The 26001-nt window shown below is 37.7% G+C and overlaps 1 protein-coding gene across 2 annotated transcripts; it reads left to right on the forward strand.

The window, feature by feature from the left end:
• Positions 1–1900: 1900 nt before the first annotated feature.
• Positions 1901–21935, forward strand: map2k7 (mitogen-activated protein kinase kinase 7). 2 transcript variants are annotated; one of them, XM_079812028.1, is made up of 12 exons: positions 1901–2084; positions 8313–8360; positions 12219–12363; positions 12466–12532; positions 12618–12731; positions 13781–13900; positions 15613–15720; positions 15845–16024; positions 16286–16366; positions 17622–17764; positions 17874–17919; positions 18046–21935. In XM_079812028.1, exons 1-12 carry the CDS (start codon positions 1961–1963, stop codon positions 18184–18186), a joined length of 1317 nt encoding a protein of 438 aa, XP_079668154.1. In that variant the 5' UTR covers positions 1901–1960; the 3' UTR covers positions 18187–21935. The 2 variants fall into 2 exon arrangements, with proteins under 2 accessions (XP_079668154.1, XP_079668155.1); XM_079812029.1 differs by lacking the exon at positions 8313–8360 and having other exon boundaries at positions 1923–2084; positions 18046–21229.
• The last annotated feature ends 4066 nt before the right edge of the window (positions 21936–26001 follow it).

Here is a 26001-nt window from a genome sequence, read left to right on the forward strand (position 1 = left end):
CGGCCGGCTCGACCCCATTTGACGCTTCAAAACTGCTCTTCAGAATCCTATGGGTGACGTCACGGACACTATGTCCATTTTTTTTTTACAGTCTATGGTTTTACCCAAAGTTGACGATTATTCAACTCTCGGCGACCAGTAAAAAAAACCAAACACTCGGCGCTTTAGTGTGAAATAGACGCTCAGTGCTTCGCTATGCTGCATTCATACGGGGGTTTGCCGTAAACGCTTAGCCGTGGGCGTGTCTGAAGCTGGTGCTGACACGTCCGTCATAGTGACATCAGCCAATCACATTACTTTTCCGGTGTTGCATGAACACAATTGGCTAGCGTCTGCACTAGTATATTTGCATAAGTGATCTGATTGGCTGAATGCACCGTTAAGGCCAAAGTATAGACCTACTTCACTTCTTACGCGTATGTAAAAAAAATTACTGATTTTTTAAACCGTGCGTACTTTGTACAGATAGTTTGAGCCTTAAAGGGTTAGTTCACCCAAAAATGAAAATTCTGTCATTAATTACTCACCCTCATGTCGTTCGACACCCGTAAGACCTCCGTATATTTTTGTTGAAAGCTGATGGCTGAGAAAGGCTTCAGACAGGCCTCCATTGGCATTCAGTACATTTACACTCCCAAGACCCATAAAAGGCACTTAAAACGTCGTTACAAAGTCCATCTCACCACAGTGGCTCTACAATAATTTTACGATGCGATGACAATAGTTTTTGTGCGAAAAAAAAATCAAAATAACACCTTTATCCAACTTGTTATTGTCTTTCTATGTGTGCCTCCACGACGCATGCGCGAGAATATGACGCAGATCCGGCGTTCGGACATATGACCCAGAAGCGATTTGTTTACAAGCAGAGGAAGACGCGCGTGTCTAAGCTGTTGGATTCTACATTGATCGTGCTTTAGGTCTCGGCGTAGTTCCCGGGATTCCCGAACGCCGGATCTACGTCATATTCTCGCGCATGTGTCGTGGAGGCACACACGGAAGTCGAGAACAAGTTGGATAAAGGTGTTATTTTGACTTTTTTTGCGCACAAAAACTATTGTCGTCGCATCGTAAAATTATTGTAGAGTCACTGTGGTGAGATGGACTTTGTAACAACCTTTTAAGTGCCTTTTATGGATCTTGGGAGTGTAAATGTACTGAATGCCAATGGAGGCCTGTCTGAAGCCTTTCTCAGCATCAGCTTTCAACAAAAATATCTTCATTTGTGTTCCGAATATGAACGGAGGTCTTACGGGTGTCGAACGACATGAGGGTGAGTAATTAATGACAGAATTTTCATTTTTGGGTGAACTAACCCTTTAATTAGTCGTTAGCCTTTTAATTTTTTTACAGTATTGGGTTGTAACTCGTAGCGATAGATTGCTCAAAACTGCGCATGCGTGAATGCCTGTGTACTCGTCCGAGTCAAAAGAAGTCTACTTTGCAAGGCGTTCGACTGTGCGCGTACGTTTGCGTCCGTGTAAAAAAAGTATACTCTGGGCTTTACGCTCCTGGCGTTTTAAAAACGCTGCACTCCAATTGAACACATTTAAAACAATATAGCCTTGGGGAAAAAAGTTTTGGTGGACAGTGGACACGCGGCCTAAACATCAATTCAAATAAAAAATGTCTGGAAAAAGTTCCAGGAACAGTAAAAAAATATAATAAAAATATTATAGAATTAATTCAATAAAGCGTACGTAAAATTTTTTTTAAAAATAAACATTAATGAGAAGTAAAAAATATTCTGCTGGACACATAAACAAATAATGTGATTAGTGATGGATTTCTGTTTAATATGTTTTTTTTTGTAGTAGTAAAATATGAACTAACGTGCCTTGGCTCTTTGTCTCCATTGGTCGCTAGAGGGCCGGTGTGAAAGCGCCGTGTTTCCTCTGTCGCCGCTAGAGAGCAGTGAGTAGCGGTAGCGGCGCTTGATGGTGCTGCTGAAGTTTTCAAGATGTCGTCGCTGGAGCAGAGACTCTCCCGAATCGAGGAGAAACTCAAGCAGGAAAATAAAGAAGCCCGCAAACGAATCGACCTGAACATCGACATGAGCCCGCAGCGGTCGCGCCCGAGGCCAAGTGAGTGTTTGAGAGAGTGAACGGGTGATTGGTCTTAATGACGGAGGGATGAAATACGCTCTACAAGATATAAACAAACCGATACAATCCTGACACTTCACTCACATTCACTCTTATGATTCGCTGTTAAAGGTCTGGGGAGTTTTGTTTACCACGGTCTGTACTCCAAATCGTTTACCACGGATTTGTTCTTTAAAATAAATAAATAAATAAAAATATCTGGCAGTCAGCTCACTAGCGTTAGCCTCGAGGCTAGCTGTGTAGCAGGCCCTGATACTCGCATATCATTCTGACTGTATGTCTGTCTGCTTCTCTTCTGTGACTGTTTTGTCAATTTATCTGTTTGTTTGTTTCTCTGTCAGATTCTCCTTGTCTGTTCTCCCACAATATTAGTGGGAATATTATCATTTGAGAGATGCTGTTGGTGTTTAGTGTTGTAAAGTCATCAGTCATGGCAGACTTGTGTTGTTATGAATTGCTGGTTTGGTTTTTTCTCTGAGACTGTCAGTAGTCTGTATTTAGAGAAAATACATGTTTTCTTTCTCCTTTATAATTTAATGTCTTAAGCTTTTGTCTCTTTTGGAGGGTTGACTTGAAACCATGGCCACATTTGAGTGATTTATAGAAAGGATTATGTTAGGAGTGTTTTTAAACATTTCAGATCATTTTAAGTATTTAAACATTAATTTTATGTGAAAGATTTGGGTTGTTCCTGTGTGAGTGGAGTGTAAGGTCCGTTCTCAAACCTCCTCCACACAGAAAAATTCACTGACAGTGTGTTTAAAATGGATGTGCTGATGTCCCAGACTCCCAGTACATTACTTTCCTGGACGCTCACTGTTGCTGTTAATTGTTGTTTTGTGCTGGCTCTTTTTTACCCTAACCATAAACCCTTTCAGATTGCCAGCTTGTGTATTATACTATGCAGCAATATTTTTGTCTCTGGATGCTGTTAACATGGTCATGACGCTGGTAGACAGCATGTGTATACTGATTCCTTATCCAATATTTAGTTTTTTAGTATTTATGGTAAATGTTCAGGGGAAAAAATAAAGTATAAAAAAATTGGTTCACTGATGTTTCGCTTTTCATCAGTAAAAAGTAAAAGATCTGAGAATCATTTTAAAAGAGTCATTTGACGCTTTTTAATGTTTTCCTTTAGTGTGTTTGTGTATCTGTTTGTGCATGTATAAGATCTGCAAAGTTACAAAGCTCATAGTGTCCCACAAAGAGACTTACTCAGACCTGCCTAAAACACTTCACATGAAGACCCAGGGGCCAATTGCATAAACATAGCCTCTAAGTTAAGACTGGATCTGAAGAACTATGTCAGCTAATCAGACTTTCTTTTTGGATTCAAATTAGACCAATCTACCTTTTCAAGTAATTGGCTTGAAGAAAATAATTAGATGACTAACTTGTAAGACTAGTATAAGCAGTTTATGCAACCGGCCCCAGATATTTCTTCCTCAACTGTCTACGTCACAATGTTAAATATTAGCATATTGCAAAGGCATACGCAAAGCAAGAAGACAAGGCTTCTGGGAATTTTAGTGTTGTTGGATGTCACGGAGAGACTGTGTGTTTTGGATGTGAAAGCAAAACTGATATGTTTGGCCTTCCGAAAACTGATGAAATTAGGAAACAGCTTAAAGGGTTACTTCAGTGATTTAGCATTAAACTTTGTATCAGTAGAAACCCCGTAGTATATTTGAATTATGGCACTTTCCCCCCTCATATCCCCCTGAGACGAGAGAATTATGCATTTTATTTCTGGAAAAAATCCTCAGATGACGCAAATATCTTCATTTTGCATCATCGGAGTATTTATTGTCCAGAGGCTAAAGACTACACCCAGTAGATGGAGCTGTTCCGCATGTTTTCAACCCGCACACAGGGGAGAGATCTCACTCTCAGAATGTAAATGCGCACGGCCGCTCGGATCAGATCGGGCATTAATAACGGGACAGTGCAGAGCAAAGTGAGTGTTTCAACTTTTCAATGAATTTCTATGAAAGTTGCTTCAATATGCGATCTGAAAACGCGCCAGACTGGACACGCGCTGAGAATGACAGCCGTGCTTAACTACCTCAGCTCTTCCCTCTCGTGATGAATGAAATCTGACTCCTGCTGCGTTTGTCCCGTGACTTTCGTTCGGCTCACTCACACTTTATTGAAAAGACACGTTCAGTTTTTAATTGTAGTGTTTATTCTCTAACTGAACAAAATTATTGTATTATTATGAAGATCCAAACGAAGGTGGGGGCGGTGTAGGGAGTGGCCTCGTAGGGCAGCGAAGCAAGTGCATTCTGGGAGTTGTTGTCTTTCATCCACATGAGACAAATACATTTTCTGTCTTTTCTCAGTCTAGAAGGCACCAAATTCAAAAATAATTTCACATTTCTACTGCATAAATGACCCAGTTTAAATACACATTTATCTTCCCAGCGCTGAAGTGCCCCTTTAAGATTTACAGCACATCCTAAAAGTTTGTTTGTGCACATCGAACTTTACAGAGGACGGCTTCCTGATCCTGGGAGAGTACAATGCTGGCTATATACAAAGACTACTTTCCACTGTGAAATGTTCTGCTCAAGTCGTGCTTGCAAAATTGGTTCCGATTGAGCAGCTTGATCATCCATATTTTCAGAATCCGCCTTGGGATAAAACGGAGAACATTGTTGATGGATTGATTGATTGATTGATTGATTTGACTTCGTTGTCCACCAATGTGGAAATTCTCCTTTGGCTTCTCATTAAAAAAACACAATTATACACACACAATAATATATCAATATAAAAGTTCCCTTCATTAAATATTCTTATTGCCACTGGTATAAAGGAATGTTAATACATATTTCTAAGATATTTTGAGACCTTCCTTGTACATTCTTCCAGATGGAAGCATACACATTCTAAGTTAAGTGGGTGTGTGGAGTCAGATACAACTGTTAACTGTGTGTTTACAACTACTTAAAGTCTTTGAAGCTGAAGCTTGTGATTATGGTAAGAGCAAGCCTGTAGTGCTCCAGTCAGAAATTGAAGCTTTCGCGCCTCGATCGCCCCCCGGTGGCCGGTCCCAGTACAGCTCCTAAACCCCGCCTCTCCATGTATTTGAATGGGCGCGAGACACACTAAACAATTTAATTACACTTCAAATAATTGTTTCCTAAAGATGGTTTCTGTCATTTTAGGCAGTTTTTATTACAATAATTTCATTTCAAGTGTTCGTTTTTTAAATAAGTTGAGTTTTAGTGAGTTATTTGATGCTATAAAAACGGGGGGTGTGACGTCATAATTGACAGCTGAGATTGACGGCTTCTCTGAGTGAAGTTGTCACTGAGACACTAACGGACTTTTTTCTGGATTTTTGGGAGGAGATTGGAGCTTTAGCTTTAATTTCTACACTTCCATAACTGTTTATTTCACACCAACATAATTAATTGTTCTGCATCTGCGAGAGTGTGGGCGGGCTTTTGATAATCGCGCCTCTACTTCCTGTTCTCGACTGCGCAACTCCGGTCCCGAGATCGCTACTGCGCAGACTCGGTCCCAAGATGTCAGCGCCGTGAGCGGGCCTATGAAAGCTTCAACTTTGGTCAGCGGAAGTCAATGAAGTCGTGTCGTCCATATTTTTTTACGGTCTATGGGTAAGAGGCGTACATGGTGTTTGGCCAATCATAACGCACTTGGTCTGCTGGCCAATCAGAGCACTTTAGGCTTTTCGGAAGGAAAGGTTTTGCAGCATTTTTCAGACAGACTGAGAATAGAGGTACTGCTATAATATAACAGTATGTGAAAAATGTGTTTTTGAACATTTAAAGCACGTTAACCGATTCTAATACACCCAATAGTCAAAATAATGAACTTTTAAAACAGCATCATATGATATGACCCCTGTATTGTTGACTGTGTGAGATTGGCTTTTATTTTATTTTCAAAGTCTTCGTCATATTTAGCACATTGCATGGCAATGGATAAAAGTGAGAAACTTTTCTTCAGGAATCTACAGTGACTTGAGTAGACAGTAACAAGGAATAAAAAGACCACAGTAAATATAGATATATGGGTGCACAGGACTAAGACTAAGGGATTGTGTACAGTAGGGGTGTAACGGTTCTCTGTAAAAAAAATCGAATCGCACCGGTCTCCACCCATGGTTCGGCACGTACTTGCACCGCAGTTCATCTCAAATCTGACAATACGTCTATAATATAGTTTGTTGATAATATCAACATGTAAAACAGACAGACAGAGTTCGGCTAATGTATCTTTCTGTTGATTGATACGCATTTTGTCTTCCCAATACTTTACTACAGCGATGATCAAAAAGCGCAGACAAAACAGTCACTCTTTTGTAATCTTGGTTCACTGCAAGTGCCATATGCTCTAATAATATGACCAGTCATTTACAGGTGAGACCTGAATACCACATGTTGCTATCTGTGTTTAAACTGAACTCCTTTACGCCATGCAAATTTAAACATTCAAGAGCAAGACATGACCGAGAACTTGCGTGTGCTGTGAGACGATTCGTGTGTGCTCTCATCTGAAGCGTGTACATGGGAAAAGTCTCATCAGACAGCGTGCAAATATTGAGTTCTCTTTCAAGTCTTGTGCTTGAATGGACAAATTCACACAAAAATTGTCAACATGCCTGTCTTGGCAAGTGTCCTAGCAAACATAATGGGTTATGTCTTAAGTGAACGTAAACAGTCGTTAAAAAAAGACGTGCTGTCAGTGTACTGTATCCGTGCATTATGTCTTAAAGTGACAGCAGCCTAATATTCCTGCGGTCTGTGTTTGTAATGTCAATCAAGCTCTTGACCGAATAGCTTTTGTAACTTCAATAATGATTCATCTTTATTTAATTAATATAGTGAAGATTATATGCAATGTTATTTTATATTTGATTATTTTATTTAATTTCTGTACCTGAAAACTAATGTTAGATACCTGAAAAACCTGATAAGCACTGTTTGTTTTATTGGCATCATTTGGTCCATTGTGTTTAATTGTGCTGTTGCTTGTAGTTTGATTATTTGCTCTTATTTTCTTTTTTCCTTGAACATAGCACATACCGAACCGTACTGAATCCGTGACTCTAAAACCGAACCGTGAGTAATTGGACCGTTACACCTCTAGTCAGCAGATTGTTATGCACAAGAAACCTCTTCAGGGTGATACAAGACCCCACTGTGAAATGACCCCCCTGCTTATTATGCGGCTACTTGCAACATAAGTAAATGCACAAAATGTTAATTTGACATATTTTATTACCTCAAGATTACTCTCAATACCTGCTTGAGTGGTCTGTTATCGGTTGTTGTCGTGGAACAGAAAGCTAGATGGTGTGATTGAAGAATCAGAAGTGAATGCAGTCCAATGACGAGGCATTATATCTTGCCCTTCGATTCACCATTAAAATGGTGGCTAATGAAGAGAGACCACAGTGTGTTGTGTGCCTCAAAATATTAGCTTCTGGCAGGATGAAGCCAAACGAGTTAAGACGGCACTTATAGACTTCACATCAGGAGCACAAAGAAGCTTGTTTAAGTTGAGAAGTTGTAGTACTGTATTAATGACAAAAACAATCCTATAGGATTTTGCAAACAAGGTCGTGTTTTACTCTGAGAGCGTCTTTATACGTGCAAGTGGGGGTGGTTGAAAATATTTCTATCTACTAAAGGGAGGCCTGGCAGAAAAAGTTTGGGAACCACTGGACTAATGATCAATTTAAAGGGACAGTTCACCTAAAAATGAATGGTCATGAATCATGATTTACTCCCCCTCATTTCGTTCCAAAACTGTATGACTTTCTTTCTTCTGTTGAAGTCAAAATCCCAGAAAATATTGAGAGAAGTTTTTGTCAATAGCGTACACCCCTACATGAGGGTGACATAATTTTTGCGTTTTTGGGTGAACTATCCATTTAATTGATTATGGTTTCAGCTACCAAAAGTGTAGTTCTTTCTCAGGTTTAAGTAATATTACCATATTTAAATGAACTCTGCTTAATGAACAGATTCTGCCATTAGCTGGATGTGTATATTATGTGTGTTTTTTTTAGTTGGTGTCAGTATTAAATAGGCTAGGTGAAGTGTGCTCGTGTTGAGGGTGAATCATATTCATAACATTTGAAGAGAGTACACAGAGAGATTCCTGTAGGTGTGTGTGGGCTTTTAGTAATGAGTGTGTGTGTGTGTATTTTCTCTCCTCTGTATCTAGTCATCGTGATCCAGCTCAGTCCAGCTCCAGCTCCCTCCCAGCGCGCAGGTACCATCATCACCACCACCATCATCATCATCACCATCATCACTACATCACGCTGCGTCACCCTCTCTCCCTCCCCTTCTCTCTCTTTACCTTGCAGGTTACATTCACTACATCTTCTCTCTTTTGCTCTCTTCTCTTTCTCAGTCATTCTTCTCCATTTTAATATTCTACCAATTATCACGACACTTTCTCGCACTCTTTCTAAAAGTCAGCATGCAATGGCATTCGCCACCCTTCTAATTTTCAGTGTGATGTGAAACAGGGTCTTCAACAAGAAAAAAATGTAGGAAAGGACTTAAAAAGTGTAACAGTGGTTGCTGACGTCACCTGACAAAGAAGAGTTGTTTTGAGTAGCAGATTCTAGTTGCTACATTTTGACGAATGACTGAAAACTTCGATCGTGCATTTACAGTACGTCTCATTCAGAATAAGGTTGCAATTTTGTATTGTTTTAAAATACGATATCTTAATTTAGCAAATTTTCTGTGTGCTACTATTGCAAAGATATCGAGCAGTATAATATTTGCATTAAAAGTTGATTAAATATGAATTAATATTAAATATGTTTAAACATTTACTGAATTTACCTATAACTAAATAATTTTCTAATTTGTCTATAAATTACAATCACATCTGAAGTTCAAGAAGTCAATACTCACACTAGGGCTGTATCTTATCAAAACAGAAATATTGTGAAATATTAGTACAATTTAAAATAGCTGTTTTCTGTTTCAATAGATCATGATCATAGATCATGCTGCCTAATTTTTTTTTTGTGGAATCCAAGATATATTTATTCTTTGAATAGAAAGTTTTTTTAAGCATTTTAAATGTTTACTGTCACTTTTGACTCACACGTGTTTCTATTGAGTTTATGAAAGCGATGTCGTCTCATAATCAGAGTCGTTCTGATTAGCCAGAGTTTTGTTCAGAGCGCGCGCCGCTCTCAATCGCTGAAATCTACACTCAAAGCGGAGATAAACGTGCGATGGACGCAGGAGATTCACTCATCATACAGTGGTTGACTGTTTTTGTTCTATTTCAGCGGCGAAAATGGTTTAAAAAAAAAAAACAGCAGAACCACAGCGCATCTGATATGACTGGCATAGCACTGGCGAATTTAGGGGCCGTCTCTAAAGTTACACACAACATTGGTAACGTTATACACGTTTCAAACTTCAATAGCATTTGAAGGGAATGACAGTCATAAAACTGACTGTAAAGTGATCATCTAGGTGTCAGGTATGATGCACACATTTTGATATTTAATAAAATAAACTGTCAAATCATATGGAAATATGGATATGCATTATTTCACTAGGATACTGTTTGGGCTCTTACACAAAATATGCTAGATTTAAATGCATCATTGCTGAACACTGATGAGAATATTGCTTGAGAATATATTTACAGAGATAATATTAGAGATTATATTTACGACAAAATTATTATTATTTATGCGTTGCTATTGACGACGGCCATTATAAGGAAGGAAATCCCACAGAATCTAGCTTTAAAAAAGTGCTTAGAGCTGCTTTAGTTATTTGTTGTTTGTTGATTTTCAAATATAAAACTTGTTGAAATGTTTTAAGTGTGTGCATCTGTTCTTTTTGAACACTTTCATCTCATTTGAACAAAACCGTGATAATATTGATAACGCGATAATTTGGGTCACTATAATTGTGATGTTAAATTTCCATACCGTTTCATCCCTATTTAAATGTTTACTGTCACTTTTGATAAATGTAAATGCAAAAATGCGGAATAAAACTATTAATTTAATTTTTAAAAAGTCCAGAAAAGTGGATTAATAAAGTAAATAGGGTCAGTTTGATAAATGTTGGCTTTAATCTCATACAGCTTTCTTTCATTAATCTCATTTACATAAAAATGTCTATAATTTCATCAGAAAACATCCATTTTCCGTACTTTCACTGCTGGAATCTCATTCTATTTTCGTTCACTTTGTCTACACTCAAATATTATCTTCCTCTCTATCTTTCATTTCTTCTCTCATTCCCTCTCTCCACCTGAACATGAAAAGGGATCTGCGAGCGTGTGTGTGGTGTGAGACCTGTGTGTAGGATGAACTTGTTTTGTTGGAAGATCAGACATTGTGCATGTTGTGGCTATAACTGCACGGCCCGACTGAGTGAACACCTCCCACACACAAACACTCGACAGGGTGTTCTGTGTTCAGTAACTGTTGGGTCTGAGCTTGTCTGGCCTCTCCTGTCTCTCAGCTCTTTGTCCGTTCTTTCCGGAAGAGACGGCTTTGGCTCTGTTTTCTGCACAGATGTGAATTACGGCCACGTAGTCGCCTGTATGTGTGCGTCCAGCAGGCGTCTCTGCACCGAATTGCTTGACCTCACTGACTAACCCAAGCTAACCGATTCTCTCCCATGAACAGGTTTTCCTGAGGAGGAATCAGAAGTTTTCAGTTATCCCTTTCTCCTTTTCCTCTTTACTTACTTTATTTGTCAAACTCTGAAAAGCAGTGTCGTTTCTGTGCTCAAACAACATCTAGAAAATGTATCAAATGTTTATTTTTGCACGGTTTGGTGAGCGAATGCCAAATGTCACCCGGTGGTGACTTCTGCTTGTCTGTCATAAGCCCCGGTGCATGCTGGGAATGCTAACACTAACTCCATTGGCTGGTTTTCACTGTTTGGCAGCCTTTGTCACTGTGTATGAGTGTGTCTGATCTTGGCATGACATGGAGAGTTATTACTGTCTTGATTTGATTGATATTTCCTCTGGATTTGAAATGGTCACAAATGTCTTTTAAGACAGTTGAACAGACTTTGACGGATTTTACATAGATGGTAATAAAACACTGACCCAAAATGTGCTTCACAGCTCAAGATGTATTAAATCTCACAAAATGTCAAGAAATGCCCATGTCATATTTCAAAAGATTATTAATATTTGTATTAAATTAATTATTATGTTTTGTACTTCTATACGTATAATGATTTTTTATATATATATATATATATATATATATATATATATATATTATTACGAGACAGAAATCTTATGTTATCTATAATAACATCAACAACAATAATTGTTAGAAAACAAATGTATTTTTATATTATATAAAAACAATAATAATTTATTTTATTTGATAACAATTCGAATTGATTGTTTTTATATTATAAACGTAATAAAAATTATCAGAAAACAAATACATTTTTATTATAAGTTGTAAGGACAATATATTTTAGAAAACTATTTTATTTTTATTATTTAAAAATGTGTAATTGTTTATTTTTATTATTATAAATAATAATAATAAAATATAATAATATTTGGTCCCCCTTGAAAACGAGATGCTGCATCTCAAGGGGCTTTCCATGAATAAAAAATTTCAAATTTCAAATAATTTATTAGATTTAAAATCCGATTATATTTTTTATATTATAACAGTAATAAAATGTATTCGAAAACAAATCATTTTTTATTATAAGTTGTAATAACAATACATTTTAGAAATCACATTTATTTTATTATTATTATTATTATTATATTTTCAATAATTCAAGCATTTTTTATATTCTATTCTATTATTATCAATAAAGAAAATTAAGAATGGCATTTTAAAATAAGCATGTTGCTGTTTGACACTATTTCCATACACGTTACCCTCAATTCTTAGTAGTCTGCTATACTATGATGGGGCAAAATAGACCTCAGAGTGAATCTGGATCAGCTGTCAGATTCTAGACCCTCAGACCTGAGGCTCTTAATTTAGGCTCCTTCCTGAACATTTGTCCCTGTAATGGCCATCAACTAACGGTTACTGACTTCTGTCCTTTCTCCCACTCCTTCCAACCTTCTGGTCTGTCTTTACAGCTTTACAGTTACCATTGGCCAACGATGGAGGAAGTCGCTCGTCCTCTTCAGAAAGCTCTCCTCAACACCCCACGTACCCTAACAGACCTAGACAAATGCTCACGCTTCCCACCCCACCCTACTGCCTACAGAAGAGCCTGGAGAAGTATGCCACATGCACAGCATAGTGTAGTTTGCTCACTTCTAATTTAAAAAAAAAACTAAAGGTCTTGGTGTGTTAATGTGTTGCTTATGCTTTTATCTTCAGTGCTGAAATCGATCAAAAGCTTCAGGAAATCATGAAACAAACCGGATATCTGAAGATTGACGGACAGGTGAGTCACCAGTCTGTCTTTATAGATCCTGGAGGGATTGAATGTGGAAAAAGTGCCCGACCTCTTGTGTGTGTGTGTTCTCCAGCGTTACCCTGCAGAGGTGACGGATCTGATCAGTGAGGGGGAGATCGGCAGTGGAACCTGTGGACAGGTGTTTAAAGTTCGCTTTAAGAAGACTGCCCATGTCATCGCTGTCAAGGTCAGTTCAGCACTCGGTTTCTCTGCTCAATCTTCTGGGCCCTATTTTAACGATCTAAGCGCATGGTCTAAAGCGCACTGCGCAAAGGCACTTAGGGCGTGTCCGAATCCACTTTTGCTAGTTTAACGGTGGGAAAAATGGTCCAAAAGTGTCACTATTCTCTTAATGAGTAATGTTCGTTTTGGGTGTAACGTGCAATAAACCAATCAGAGTCTCATCTCCCATTCCCTTTAAAAGCCAGTTGTGCTTGACCCGCCCATAGGCGCATATTACTAGCGCACCCTTTAAATAACACAAAAACAATATTGCGCCATTGACTTTAGACCAGGTTTTTGTTGGTCTATTTCAGTTGCCTCAAAATAGCAACGTGCCATCAATGCGCCTGAACACACCTCGTTTTCAGACCAGCACGCCCATGGGCGCGCAAATGCATTTGCTATTTAAACAACGTGCCACAGGACGTGAAAATTATAAATGTGTCGGGCTGAAACAAGCATAAAACACATGCGTCGCTAATAATTAGCGATGGCCACTTCGCAAACACGCTTGAACAATTGGTTTATTTGATTCAAAGTTTCAAAACGCTTTCTCCCATCACTACTGATACTTAGTTAGTCTTTTTCTGGATGGGATTAAACCAGGGTTTTTTTTACTTTTTGATCAAGGACCCCTAAATATGATGCCCTTGCGAGGGACCTCATTCCTAAATTATAGAACATACTATATATTTAAGACTTAAACTTAAGATTTTTACAGAATAAATAGTAGGTGTGATTGTGATATCAACAAAAATGTTAATAATTGCTATTTATGTTGTCAATGCACTAAAGCCAAAAGAACTTCAAATATTATTATTAAAATGTTTGGATAATGGAGAATGTGTTTGTCGTCTTGAACTTTCCTTGTAATTACGGAGTCATTAAAACAGCAGTTTAGACAGGAGTAAATACTGTTTACTAATTATATCACTGCTCTTTGTGTAGATAGATTGTGTTGTAGTAGTTAGTGTTTAATTTCAGTGTGTTCCATTTGTGTGTTTTTCCCTGCAGCAAATGAGGAGGACGGGTAATAAAGATGAGAATAAGAGAATCCTCATGGATCTGGACGTTGTTTTGAAGAGTCATGACTGTCCGTACATCATTCAGTGCTATGGAGCAATAGTCACCAACGTGAGTAACAAGTCAAGTCGACTTTATTTATATAGCGCTTTACGCAGTACAGATTGTTTCAAAGCAGCTTTTAAGTTATAAACAGGAAAATAACGATTCAATGATGCAAACAGAATTCAATTCTAAAAAGACAACCCTAAACGGTCATTATTCAGTTGAAATCGGTTCAGTGTTGACTCGTTTCAGTTCAATAACTGTGTAAAGTACATCATTTATAAAATACGTTCAATTGAGCTATAAAGAAAGTCTGCAGAAAACAGTGTTGTCGTCATCTAGCGGTTGAGCTTTCATCCAATAGTGTCTGTGCAGTCAAATCAGTAATATTGCTGAATATAAAGTGTCCCCAACTAAGCAAGCGAGAGGTGACGGTGGCAAGAAGCCCAAAATCCATCGGATGACACAAATGGAGAAAAAAACCTTTGGGAGAAACCAGGCTCAGTCGGGGGGGTTCAGATCTCCTCTGGCCAACGAACGAACGCAGTGTGATTATGATTCAGGCTGCATCACAAGTCAGAAGTCAGATTGTGGATCGGTAGCATTCAAAATATTTCACCCAGTTCCTTCTGCTTGAAGATGGGATTCATCACGCTGGTATGGAGACAAAGCTGGCCATAGGGGTCTGTGCAGAGGACTTGTCTGGTTCTTGTGGCCTTTGCTGAGGATCTGTGCCGATGGCTGTCGTGTTGACGAGGTCTTCACAGGGGGATGTTCTAGTAGACAAGTCTCTGCTGACATTCAGGGCTGCGATGAGGTCGTGTCTAGGTGCAGGTCCACCATCTGATCTGGATATGACCCGGATCCGGCTGACCACGGTAACCTCGCGATAAGGATGAGACAGACAGAGTAATATTAGCGTATATGCCATTCTTCTTACAATGTAACAAGAACATCTGGTGTTATGGGACGTGTTCCCAGTTCCAGTTGATCTAAATTATGTAGCCTAACAATTCCTTTAATGGATTTGAATGATATAAATGTGATAATGTGTATGCCAGGTTAAAGAATTGTGTTTTTAGTCTAGATTTAAATTCTGTGAGTGTGTCTACTTTCCGAACAAGGCTAGGAAGACTGTTCCAGAGTTTGGGTGCTAATTCTTTTTTCGAATATTACCTTTCATTCAGTGTGTAATATAGTTGTTTGTGAATGTAAAAGGTCTGCAAAGTGTACAACATATAAAGTTATTGTCTCCTAAAAGAAAGAATAGGTTCTGAACTGCTGAAACAAGTCGTCAGTAATTCCAGTCTCACTTCCTGTTAGATATTTACACCTAACAAATTTGCATACTGCCTGTCTATGGTCTTCATTGGCTGCCCGCGAACAACATCTACTTTGACCTGCCGTCAAACTCTAGATGTAGCTGAGGCCTGGAAGAGTTTGGTTTGTGTCTTGCGAGTCGTCTTTGCATGCACTTCAGTGAGGTGATGAGGTGGAATTGATATGGAGAAACTGAGGCCATCATTCGTATCACTGAATATCAAATGTTGAGGAATGCTCCAGAGCTGAAATTTTCGGTCGACCAATCAGAACTTATCCATCTGACTAATTAGAGCAGGGTAGGGTTATAGAAAGGAGGGGTTTAGAGAGACTGAATCTTTAAACAATCCATTTATTACAACCTAATTGCCAAATTAATAACCTTTAAAACAGCATAATGGGGCATTTTAAATATATTGAATTACTTGAATTGTTTAAAGGCGTTTCTACCTCTGTAGACGGATGTGTTCATCGCCATGGAACTAATGGGGACGTGTGCGGAGAAGCTGAAGAAGAGGATCCAGGGGCCCATACCAGAGGCCATTCTGGGAAAGATGACCGTGGCCGTAAGGCTTTGTTTTAAATTAATTTGGTTCAGAAAGGCATCTATTATTGGTTCGATATTGGTCTGTTTGCAAGTTGAAACTCTTAGATCTGATTTCATCTTACACTTTTTCTTTTTGTATGTAGATTGTGAAGGCTCTGCTTTATCTGAAAGAGAAACACGGTGTCATTCACCGAGACGTGAAGCCATCTAATATCCTGTTGGATGACAAAGGGCAGATCAAACTGTGTGATTTTGGCATTAGTGGCCGACTGGTGGATTCTAAGGCCAAGACTCGCAGCGCCGGATGTGCTGCATACATGGCGGTGAGCACACATTGGGATTTCAATGTCATAAAGGATTTCGAAAAATGTAAAACAAAGCAAGATTATGGGGTACAATTTTTAAATGTAAATAAAAGATTCTGCAGTGTTTGTACATTTAGAGTATAAGTATACAAAAATGCTTATTTACCCTGCTGTCATTAAAGCTAAAGGTGGATATAATATAGTAATTACTGTTTTACTCAGTTACAGCCTTTTCCATGATATGCATCATACATATTTTTCATCTCTTGTGTTTTTTAGCCTGAGAGAATAGACCCTCCAGACCCCAGTAAACCAGATTATGACATCAGAGCTGACGTCTGGAGTCTTGGCATTTCTCTGGTGATTTCTTCCTTTCTTCTTTTTCCTAGCTGACCCTTGTTTACTGGGATTACTTTGCTGGCCAGCACTTGGTTTATGTAGGGGGTGTTATATCATTATTATATAATGTTATAATCACTCTTTTCATTTGCTTAGATGTGGAATTTATGCTACTGTTCAAAAACTTGGGGTCAGTATGATTGTTATTGTTGTTGAAAGAATTTTATACTTGGATGGATGTAATTGACCGTTCGCAAAGACCCGCCCCCTTTAATTACTGTTGCTTTGTCCGTCAAGCCACGCTCTAACACCACCACACTCATCATGCTCTCACGAGTCACGCGGTAAAAAACAGACAGAGCAGGTTACTTTTGATATGAAACAAAGTCTCAACTCTAACATTTTGTTATTTTTTTTTAAAGAAATGTAAACAATAAATACCGTTTTGTGTCTCTTCAATGTGTGGTGAGTCACAGATAGCTGTAACGTTAGCGCCTCAGTTAAAGCTGCTCGTGAACCGATCAACTCTTCCTTCAAGTTCATTTATAGTATTGAATGAACTTCAGAAGAAATGTTGTTTCAACCGCAGAAAGACGTCAGTACACACCGTTTTACAAGTTCAAGTCCACCAACGTTAATCTACGAACTCTCTTTAACGTTACTGTCGGGGAAAAAATGGCGGATTCGGCGAATGGCGGATTATGATTGGTCAGATCGCCCGTCAATCAAACTCCCAGCGAAGGGTGATTTGATCCAAATCTGATTTATAATGTTGCAAAAGATTTGTATTTCAAATAAATGCTGTTCTTGTGAAGGTTCTATTCATCAAAGAATCCTGAAAAATAAATTAAATTATTGTTTCTAATTTAAAAAAAAGCAAAAGCTAATTTTTCAACATTGACGTTGAGCACCAATAATAATTGAGCATTAAATCATATTATAGTGATTTCTGAAGAATCATGTGACACTGAAGACTCGGGTAATGATGCTGAAAATTCAGCTTTGCCATCACATGAATACATTACTTTTTAAAATATTTTAAAATGCAAAACTATTATTTTAAAATATAATATTTCACTATATTACTGGTTTTACTGTAACTTGTGACCAAATAAACGCAGCCTTGGTGAGCATAAGTGACTTTTTAAAAACATTACAAAGCTTACCAACCCCTAACTTTCAGACAGTATTGTAAATGTAATTAAAGAGCTGTGTTTCAAAAAACAATCTACTTGAATAACTAAAAGTGATTATTTATATTTTTCCCCACCTGTAGGTAGAGTTAGCCACAGGACAGTTTCCTTACAAGAACTGCAAAACAGACTTTGAGGTCCTCACCAAAGTTCTGCAAGAGGACCCGCCGGTTCTTCCTCTCGGCATGGGCTTTTCCCCTGACTTTCAGTCCTTCGTCAAAGACTGGTACACCCTCATACCGTTACATAAACATAACCAAGTTTTAGCACCAGTATCGGTCACCTGTGTTTGTGTGTGAGTCCTGTACAGATCCTAGTTTTCTTTATCTCTGCAGCCTCACAAAGGATCACAGAAAAAGGCCAAAATACCACAAGCTGCTTGTAAGTCTCAATCTCCCATGTAGCTTGAGCATTAGTTGTAGTGCTCCGTTCAATATCAATGATGTTTAAGATCTTAAATAGCCTGGTCTGATCATTTCTTCACACTAGTGGTCTTTTTTTCTATAGGAACACAGTTTTATCCGTCGTTATGAGGTGGCGGAGATAGACGTGGCGGGCTGGTTCCAGACGGTGATGGAGCGCACAGAGTCTCCTCGCAGCAGCCAGTGCTTCAGCCATCACCAGCTCCACTCTCTCTTCAGCAGGTAGCCAGGCGGAGAACGGCAGAAACGGGAGAGAAGGAATGATGTGATTTTGGGAAGTTGATTTAGAGACACGGATGGACAGGTTTGAAATGTAAATTACGTTAACGAGAAAGACGGGACGGAGTGGAAATGGACCGATTGAGAGGGGAGAAAGCAAAAGATAGAATGTTCATTTTGGAGTTTGACTGATCGACAGACAATCCTGGGCAGGTTTGATGTAAATCTGAAATATTTTTGTCCTCATCCACCCATCTAACAGGATGGACCATTGCAGGTTGCAGTCTAACACACACACTGTGACACGCACGCACGCACATTTACAGTAACACCGTCTCGCTAAACCTCAGACCGTCATATAATGAGTAAGCATACAGTCCATTTAGTTCACGTTAAAATCCAAATCTGCACATCATGAGGTCCTCCGTAGCCCCTTACTCAGGGACTGAACAGAGTAGTCGAACAACACTGTGCAATGGTGTGTGTGTGTGTGTGAGTGTGTGTTATCCGTTTATCAGTCCGAGTTTTCTGTACGATTCAAGCGCACCTTCAGTTCACAGCCATTTACTGAATCCAAGCAAATAGAAACTAGCTGTGTGATATATATCATAAATTATGTTTTATAGAAGTGTTCTTTTCTATTCTAGCAAATATTTCAGTAATTGTAACACGTACTTAAAGCGTATGTGATTCTTAGTGGTAGAACTTCTAATCCTTGATGTTTAGATTTTTACAAGTAGTTTGGTCTGGAATTTCATGTGTGGAAATAGATATATTGGCTAAGAGAGAAGGTTGTATATTAAGATAAAACTAGTGGTTGACCGATAAGGGTGTTTTTAAAGGTGAAGTGCATAATTTACAATACCATATCCCAATTTAATATGCCAAAACAATTATAAATGAGCAATTTGTGTTTGTTTGAGCAGCCTTACCTAGTGACATTGGTTCAACAATGGTGCGAATTCGGGGCGGGACTATCGGTTTTGTCTGACCAATGGCAGATGGGGGGATTGTTCAGAAAAACAGTTTATAAATATCATTGTTTATAAATAACATTATTATTTATGCAATTCCGTTACACAGAAATTACACACTTCACTGGCGATGCTGATATCATTGGCCAATGATAATCTGAAAAGGGCAAATTTTGCATTGTATCGGTCTATCACTAGATAAAACACAAAAAAATTAGCCCAGAATTTGTAGTCTTAACAATGCACATCTCAGGAAGACAAGTGTTAGAAACGGGGATTTTAACAGGATTTAGCTGTGTTTTAGCCTTAGTGTGTCTGAGGTTGAAAACACAATCAAAGTCACCAAAAGCAAACATGAGAGATGTTGGTCAAGCGGGGGAGTTGGACTTTTTGCAGTTTGTTTCAAGCGTTTCCTCCACAAGAATATAAAACGTGTCATTTTGTGAGTAGAACATTTCTGCTCTGATTCACCCGACTCATCTACCCAGACAACCGTTCATCATTTCATTCTCTTCAGCGTTCACTCTTTCCCATGAGCATTTGAGTTCCAGCAAACCAAAGGTTTTTTTTTTTGACACAGCACTGCTTTTTTCCTGCCAAGCTGTTGTTCTCAGAGGATTTCAGCACCTGCTTAAGGGTCGTGCTGAAGATGTTCAGCGACTTTCACAACCAAAGCTGTAGAGTTTGAGATTCACTGCTATAAGAAGCCAAATCACTGCTAGACTGAGGGAGGAAGAAAAATGTACGACTAAACAAATCAGCAAAGAAAGATTTAGGGGGTAACCGTATGTTGAGACAGGAAGTATGGCGTTATATAAGGGACTGAAGAAAGACTAATGAACGTAGCAGAGGGAATGATGGGATGGGAGAGAAAGGCGTATGAAAGTATGAAAGAAAGTCTCCAGTGAAGTCTTCTAGAGAGTATTGGCTCATGTTCGAGAGGTTTGGTGGGATTTCAGGGCTGACGGTAACAGGTGTCGGTTGGTTTATAGATCGCTGTTGTGAGCTAGCTGGACGTTGCATAAAAGCTTTCAATCGTTTTTGAACCAATGTACCAATTTTTATTTGTAGTTGGTGTTGTTTTGCATCTTACTGTTTTGTTCATTATCCTTGAAACTTTGTTCTTATTATCTGCTATTATTACTATTATATTTATTTATTATCTTACTGCTGCTACTGTTTACTTTAGATGCTGCTCTCAGTGATTTATATTCCCCAAAGGACGAATCTTTTTTTTTCTTTTTTTTTTTCTAAACCAAATGCATAAAACACTGCAATGTCTACACATCTACCAAATACGAGAATGATTACATGTCAAATGCATGGCGTGATTCATTAAGAGAAAGAGAAGGCAAGCAAGGAAGTAAATTGAGAATCTATATTTATATCTCAGTAGTTTGTTTTTGAAACTATGCCAACTCACAAACGTCACCGCTCACTCTAAGCAACTAATAAGAACGACTTCCAGTTATTTGTACAAAATAATAGACACCAGCTGGTAATATCTATATATATTTGAGCTAGTTTTCCCTTATTACACCGTTAGCCGTGGGTCAGACGCAAGCAACTTCTGTGTCCGTCCTGCGGTGGATGAATTCATGAGTTTTATTCATCAACTAATTGGTTATCATTCGCCTCATTACATATTTTGGCTGCTTTGATTATGATAATGTGTTGTTTTGACAATGCAATAACACCTTATAGTCAAATAATTCTGAAGATTTTGCACAAAATTCATCCGTTTGCAGTCCAAAGTTTTCCATCGAATTGGATCGACAAATTAATCAAAAGAGCTAATAAAACAGGACGTTAGTTTTTTTTTTTAACACTATATTTAACAATGAGCTGTAACTATTAACCTCCCGATAGGTTTTTCGCTCCTTTCACATGCCAAATAGAATCTCTAACAGGACTCTTGCTGTCAACATAACACTGGTTTCCTGTTTGGTGTTGATATTCATCACGGATACTGTGGAAACCTGCCTGTCTGTCTGTCCGTCATTCTCTCAGTAGACCTTCTAGATATAACCGCAGCATTACACACCAAAGGTGTCATCAATAAAACAAATTCAAACCAGTGGCGTTGTTGTCATTAGGATGATTATTGTTATTCTAGATGATGCTGGATTGTTATTCTGAGGACCTCGAATGAGGGATATACAGCTTCATGTATGTAATTTCCAGCGAGACTGTGGCGGGTGAGGTGCTGGAAACAGCATCTTAGTGTTATGTTATTTTTCAGTCCGTCACCCTTCACTCTTGGGGTTTTATTTTGCCGACACACACCTATGGAAGCTTGTTTAATAAAAATTGCAATTGCGAATTTCTCACAATTCAGAATTTCGAGATATAAACTCTCAATGATGTGAGTGAGTCAGAATTGTGCAGTGTAAAGTCTTCAATGTAAAATTTCAGGTTTATATTTAGCAATTCTGACTTTTGACAATTGCAATATATAAATTTGTAATTACAAGTTTATAACTCGCAATTCTGAGAAAAGTACAAGAAAGAAGTCCGAATTGTTATACAAACTTGCAAATATGAGGGAAAAGTCCAAATTGGGATATACTCGCAATCAGAATTTCAGGTTTATATTTTGCAATTCTGACTATTTAAATTTGTAATTACAAGTTTATAACTCGCAATTATGAGAAAAATACAAGAAATACAGTCGGAATTGTAATATATAAATTTGTAACTACAAGTTTATAACTCGCAATTCGGAGAAAAACAATTGTGACTTATTTCTTGCAATTATGAGTTTATGACTTGCAATTCTGTGAAAAATACAAGAAAGAAGTCATAATTGCGAGTTCGGACTTTATTTCTCGCAATTCCAAGTTTACAACTCACAATTCTGAGAAAAACAATTGTGACTTATTTCTTGCAATTATGAATTTATGACTCGCAATTCTGTGAAAAAAGTCATAATTGTGAGATGAAATTACATTTTTAATTGTTATTCCGTGGCAGAAACAAGCTTCCGTACACCCCCTCTAAGGAAAAATGTTCTGAGATGCTAATCTTTATGGTTTATGCTTGGTTGAAAGTGTTCTTCCATTCACTGTTTTCTGGCACTATTTTAATTTGTAATGATTTTTTTATTGATTCTGAAATCAAAGCATCAATTATTTGTGTTTTTATTTTTGTTGAAATGGGTGTTTCTGTGAATAAGACAGAGATAAACCCATTTCTGCGGCGGTTGTAGTACACATCTCTGAACACCAAATGATGTTAACTAAACCAGTGCGTGCCGCTGTTTCATTTATCTGTGTGTGTGTGTGTGTGTGTGTATGTGTTGCAGCATCACTGTTATTTTTGGAGTGTGTGCTCAGGCGTGTACTTTGCCATCATGTTGTATGAGTCTTTTATTACTTTTTTAGATTAATTTTTTAATGATCATAATAATGCCCCATCTGTAATTAAACCAAATACTCACTATGCAGTCACTCAAATCAAGTCCGTTTGCATTTTCCCCCACTGAACTTCCTGTATATACACAACTACTGGAGTCTCTTTATCTCTGCGACGAGTGAGTGAGTGAATATCACTTCCTCAGCTAGCGCGGAGAGAGATTTTATGATCAATAGAGAGTGTTTTCTTTTGTTTTTCGTCAATGAGCTGACATATTTAAGGATTGTACTGGGATGGGGTGGGGTGGGGTGGGTGGGGCGTGTTTGGGTTGGTAGTTCAGAGAAATAGTTTGTCAAGTGCTGTAAGTATATCAATTGCATGTTATGATCTCTGAAGTAACTGCCATTGATTTTACATTTTGTTGTGGGTTGAAGTGGGAGGGAGGGGAGACATAAATATTTTCTTTTATTTATGATTTTTACATATATATATATTCTGTATTTTTTTTTTTCCAATACATTGTTTTTCGAAAAAGACACGCTTTTGCCTTTTTATGTCTCCTGACTTCTTTTTTTAATCTTGATATGCATTATACAATTTTTACTTTTATCATTGCTGTGATGATATTTTGTCATCTGTATTGATTCTTGACCTTTTGTTTGTTTCTCTTCCATGTTGTGTTTGTGTTGGGTCGATCTGTGAGTGAGTGTGAAGAGAGGTTTTAGCAAGACATTGTGTGTGTCTTCAGCTGTTAGAAAACCAAAAGTCTATTATTTTGTATCCGTTTTGGTCCTTTGTAACCTTTTATTTACCATTTTGTTTGTTTGTTCTTATTATTGTTGTTCTGCTATTATCTTCAGGCTTAAGATCACACCAAATTAAGATGAGAAAAGTGGAACAGATTGCAAGTTATTGTTTCACAAAGTGGTTCCTGCGAATGTTGCGTCAAAGGTGTGTCTTTTTCTGTTGAAGCTAAGCAATCATTTATTGCTCTTTTTCTTTCCCCCTCTTTTTGTGTAGTTTGTTTTCTTTCTTCCCCCTGGAGCTGTTATCACAGCTCTGTTTTGCTGTATGGTTACAATGTGTCTTTATGTGGAAATCTCACATTTTTTTAGCTGCTGTTGCACTGGAGGTTTTTTAAATTATTATTGTTATTATAAAAAATTGTCATGATGGAGTTTAGAACCATGTAGTTCACCAAATTCTGTTTAGAAGTGTTTAAACCTGCTAATTCTGTTTGATGCAGCCGTTGACATGCTGTTCAAGACCAGTCAAAAAGAGCAGATTTACATAATGTACTCTATTGTTGTTGGCATCTTGATAACAGCTTGGAAAATATATTGTAAAAAAAAAATAGAAATGCTTTGTGCCAACAACAAACTTAGACAGCCTTTCATGTTTTCTGGTATATGGATAAATGAAAGTTATAGAATATAGATATTATGATGAAACATTTTTACTTTTTGGGATTAGTTTGATTTAAACTAAGATATTTGATGTGGTATTTTAAAAATAAGACTCAACTACAACAGCTTGTCTTTTGTGAATATTGATTATTATTTTTTTATTTTTACTATTTATTATGGTTTCCTTTTTCTGGGTACCATTTTAATATTCGAATGGAGCAGAAATATCCCAAACTGTTGTATTTTATTGAGATACAGCCATTACAGTTTTACCATCATTTTGATGCCCCCTCCCCACTATTTTTTTTTGTTGTTTTCTCATTTCAAATGAAAGAAATGCCATTATATTGTGAATACCTCAGGATTTTTTTTTCTTTTGGGAAAAATTACAAAACTTTCAAAAACCTAAAACAAATAAAAGACAAAAAAAGTGTTTGTGTGGTTTATTTTTTGTTTTATGTACTTAAGACGGAGCTTTCTGTTCTGCTTGTGAAACGGGAGGTAAGATCTTTCTTCTTGTACAATCTTTTCAATCTCTTACAATCTAGGCTACCTTGAAGCAGAGAATGTCCACCTATCCGCAACAAATTTGCAGAATAATTATTGGGAGGATCACCAAGGGGAAGGGATCATCTGGCTATATATGGTGTAGGTCAACTCAGTAGATATTTGATAGTCAATGTAAATATTATTTATTTTTTTAAACTTGTTTCCCTGATCTAAACACCTGGAAATAGCGAAAATAGAATAGTGCAAATATCATCTTGGAAATTAAAAACAGTCAGTTAAAATCCATTTTATTATAATTTTCTAGGGCTGGGTAAAAAAATATTGATTTCTCTATTTCAATCGATTCTCATTTTTACGAACCGATATTGCTTCTTAAATCCCAAGAATCGATTAGTCATCCTGTTTTCAGTTGATAAATGAACGGAACATTGTAGCGCCTCCCATCCAGTAAATCGCAATAATCTTTTACGGAACAAGTTTGTCGTCTTTGTCAGTAGTATGGCTGAAGCTAGTGAGAAATGTAGCTTTGCCTTTTAAGTTGCTACGCTATTTTACTGACAAAATCGTCAGAGCGGTGCTAACAATGCGTTTCTGTGCGAGTGTGCGTTTGAGTAGCTCATGCGCCATGCTAACATCTTTTCTACCAATCTATTTTGGCCATTTTATAAATATATTTTTCAAAACAATTAAAAAAAAAAAAAAATATATATATATATATATATATATATATATATATATATATATATATATATATATATATATATATATATATATATATATATATATATATATATATATAACCCTCCAAGTAATATTTAAATCCAAGAAAAATCACATTCACGTCACTTTGAAGAAAAACGATGTGATTGGCCTGACCAGAGTTTGATTTTTCCAGCTCGCATGCCAGCGGAGAGTTGCTAGACTACCCTGGCTGCAAATTACATTTGCTGCCGCTAGGTTGCGTCTAGATTTCTAGGCTATAGCGATCTGGCATTGCTGCCAAAACAGCCCTGACCCGTCGAGGCATGGGCTCCACTAGAAGGTGTGCTGTGGTATCTGGCACCAAGATGTTAGCAGCAGATCCTTTAAGTCCTGTAAGTTGCGAGGTGGGGCCTCCATGGTTAGGACTTGTTTGTTCAGCACATCCCACAGATGCTCGATTGGATTGAGATCTAGGGAATTTGGAAGCCAAGTCAACACCTCAAACTCGTTGTGCTCCTCAAACCATTCCTGAATGTACAGTGGGGCAAAAAAGTATTTAGTCAGCCACCAATTGTGCAAGTTCTTCCACTTAAAAAGATGAGGCCTGTAATTTTCATAATAGGTACACTTCAACTATGAGAGACAGAATGAGAAAAAAAATCCAGAAACTCACATGATTTTGAAAGAATTTATTTGCAAATTATGGTGGAAAAGTATTTGGTCAATAACAAAAGTTAATCTCAATGCTTTGTTATATACCCTTTGTTGGCAATGACAGAGGTCAAGAGTTTTCTGTAAGTCTCCACAAGGTTTTTACACACTGTTGCTGGTAGTTTGGCCCATTCCTCCATGCAGATCTCCTCTAGAGCAGTGATG

Source organism: Gobio gobio (genome assembly GCF_949357685.1).
Source record: "Gobio gobio genome assembly, chromosome: 3".
Lineage (NCBI taxonomy): Eukaryota > Metazoa > Chordata > Actinopteri > Cypriniformes > Gobionidae > Gobio > Gobio gobio.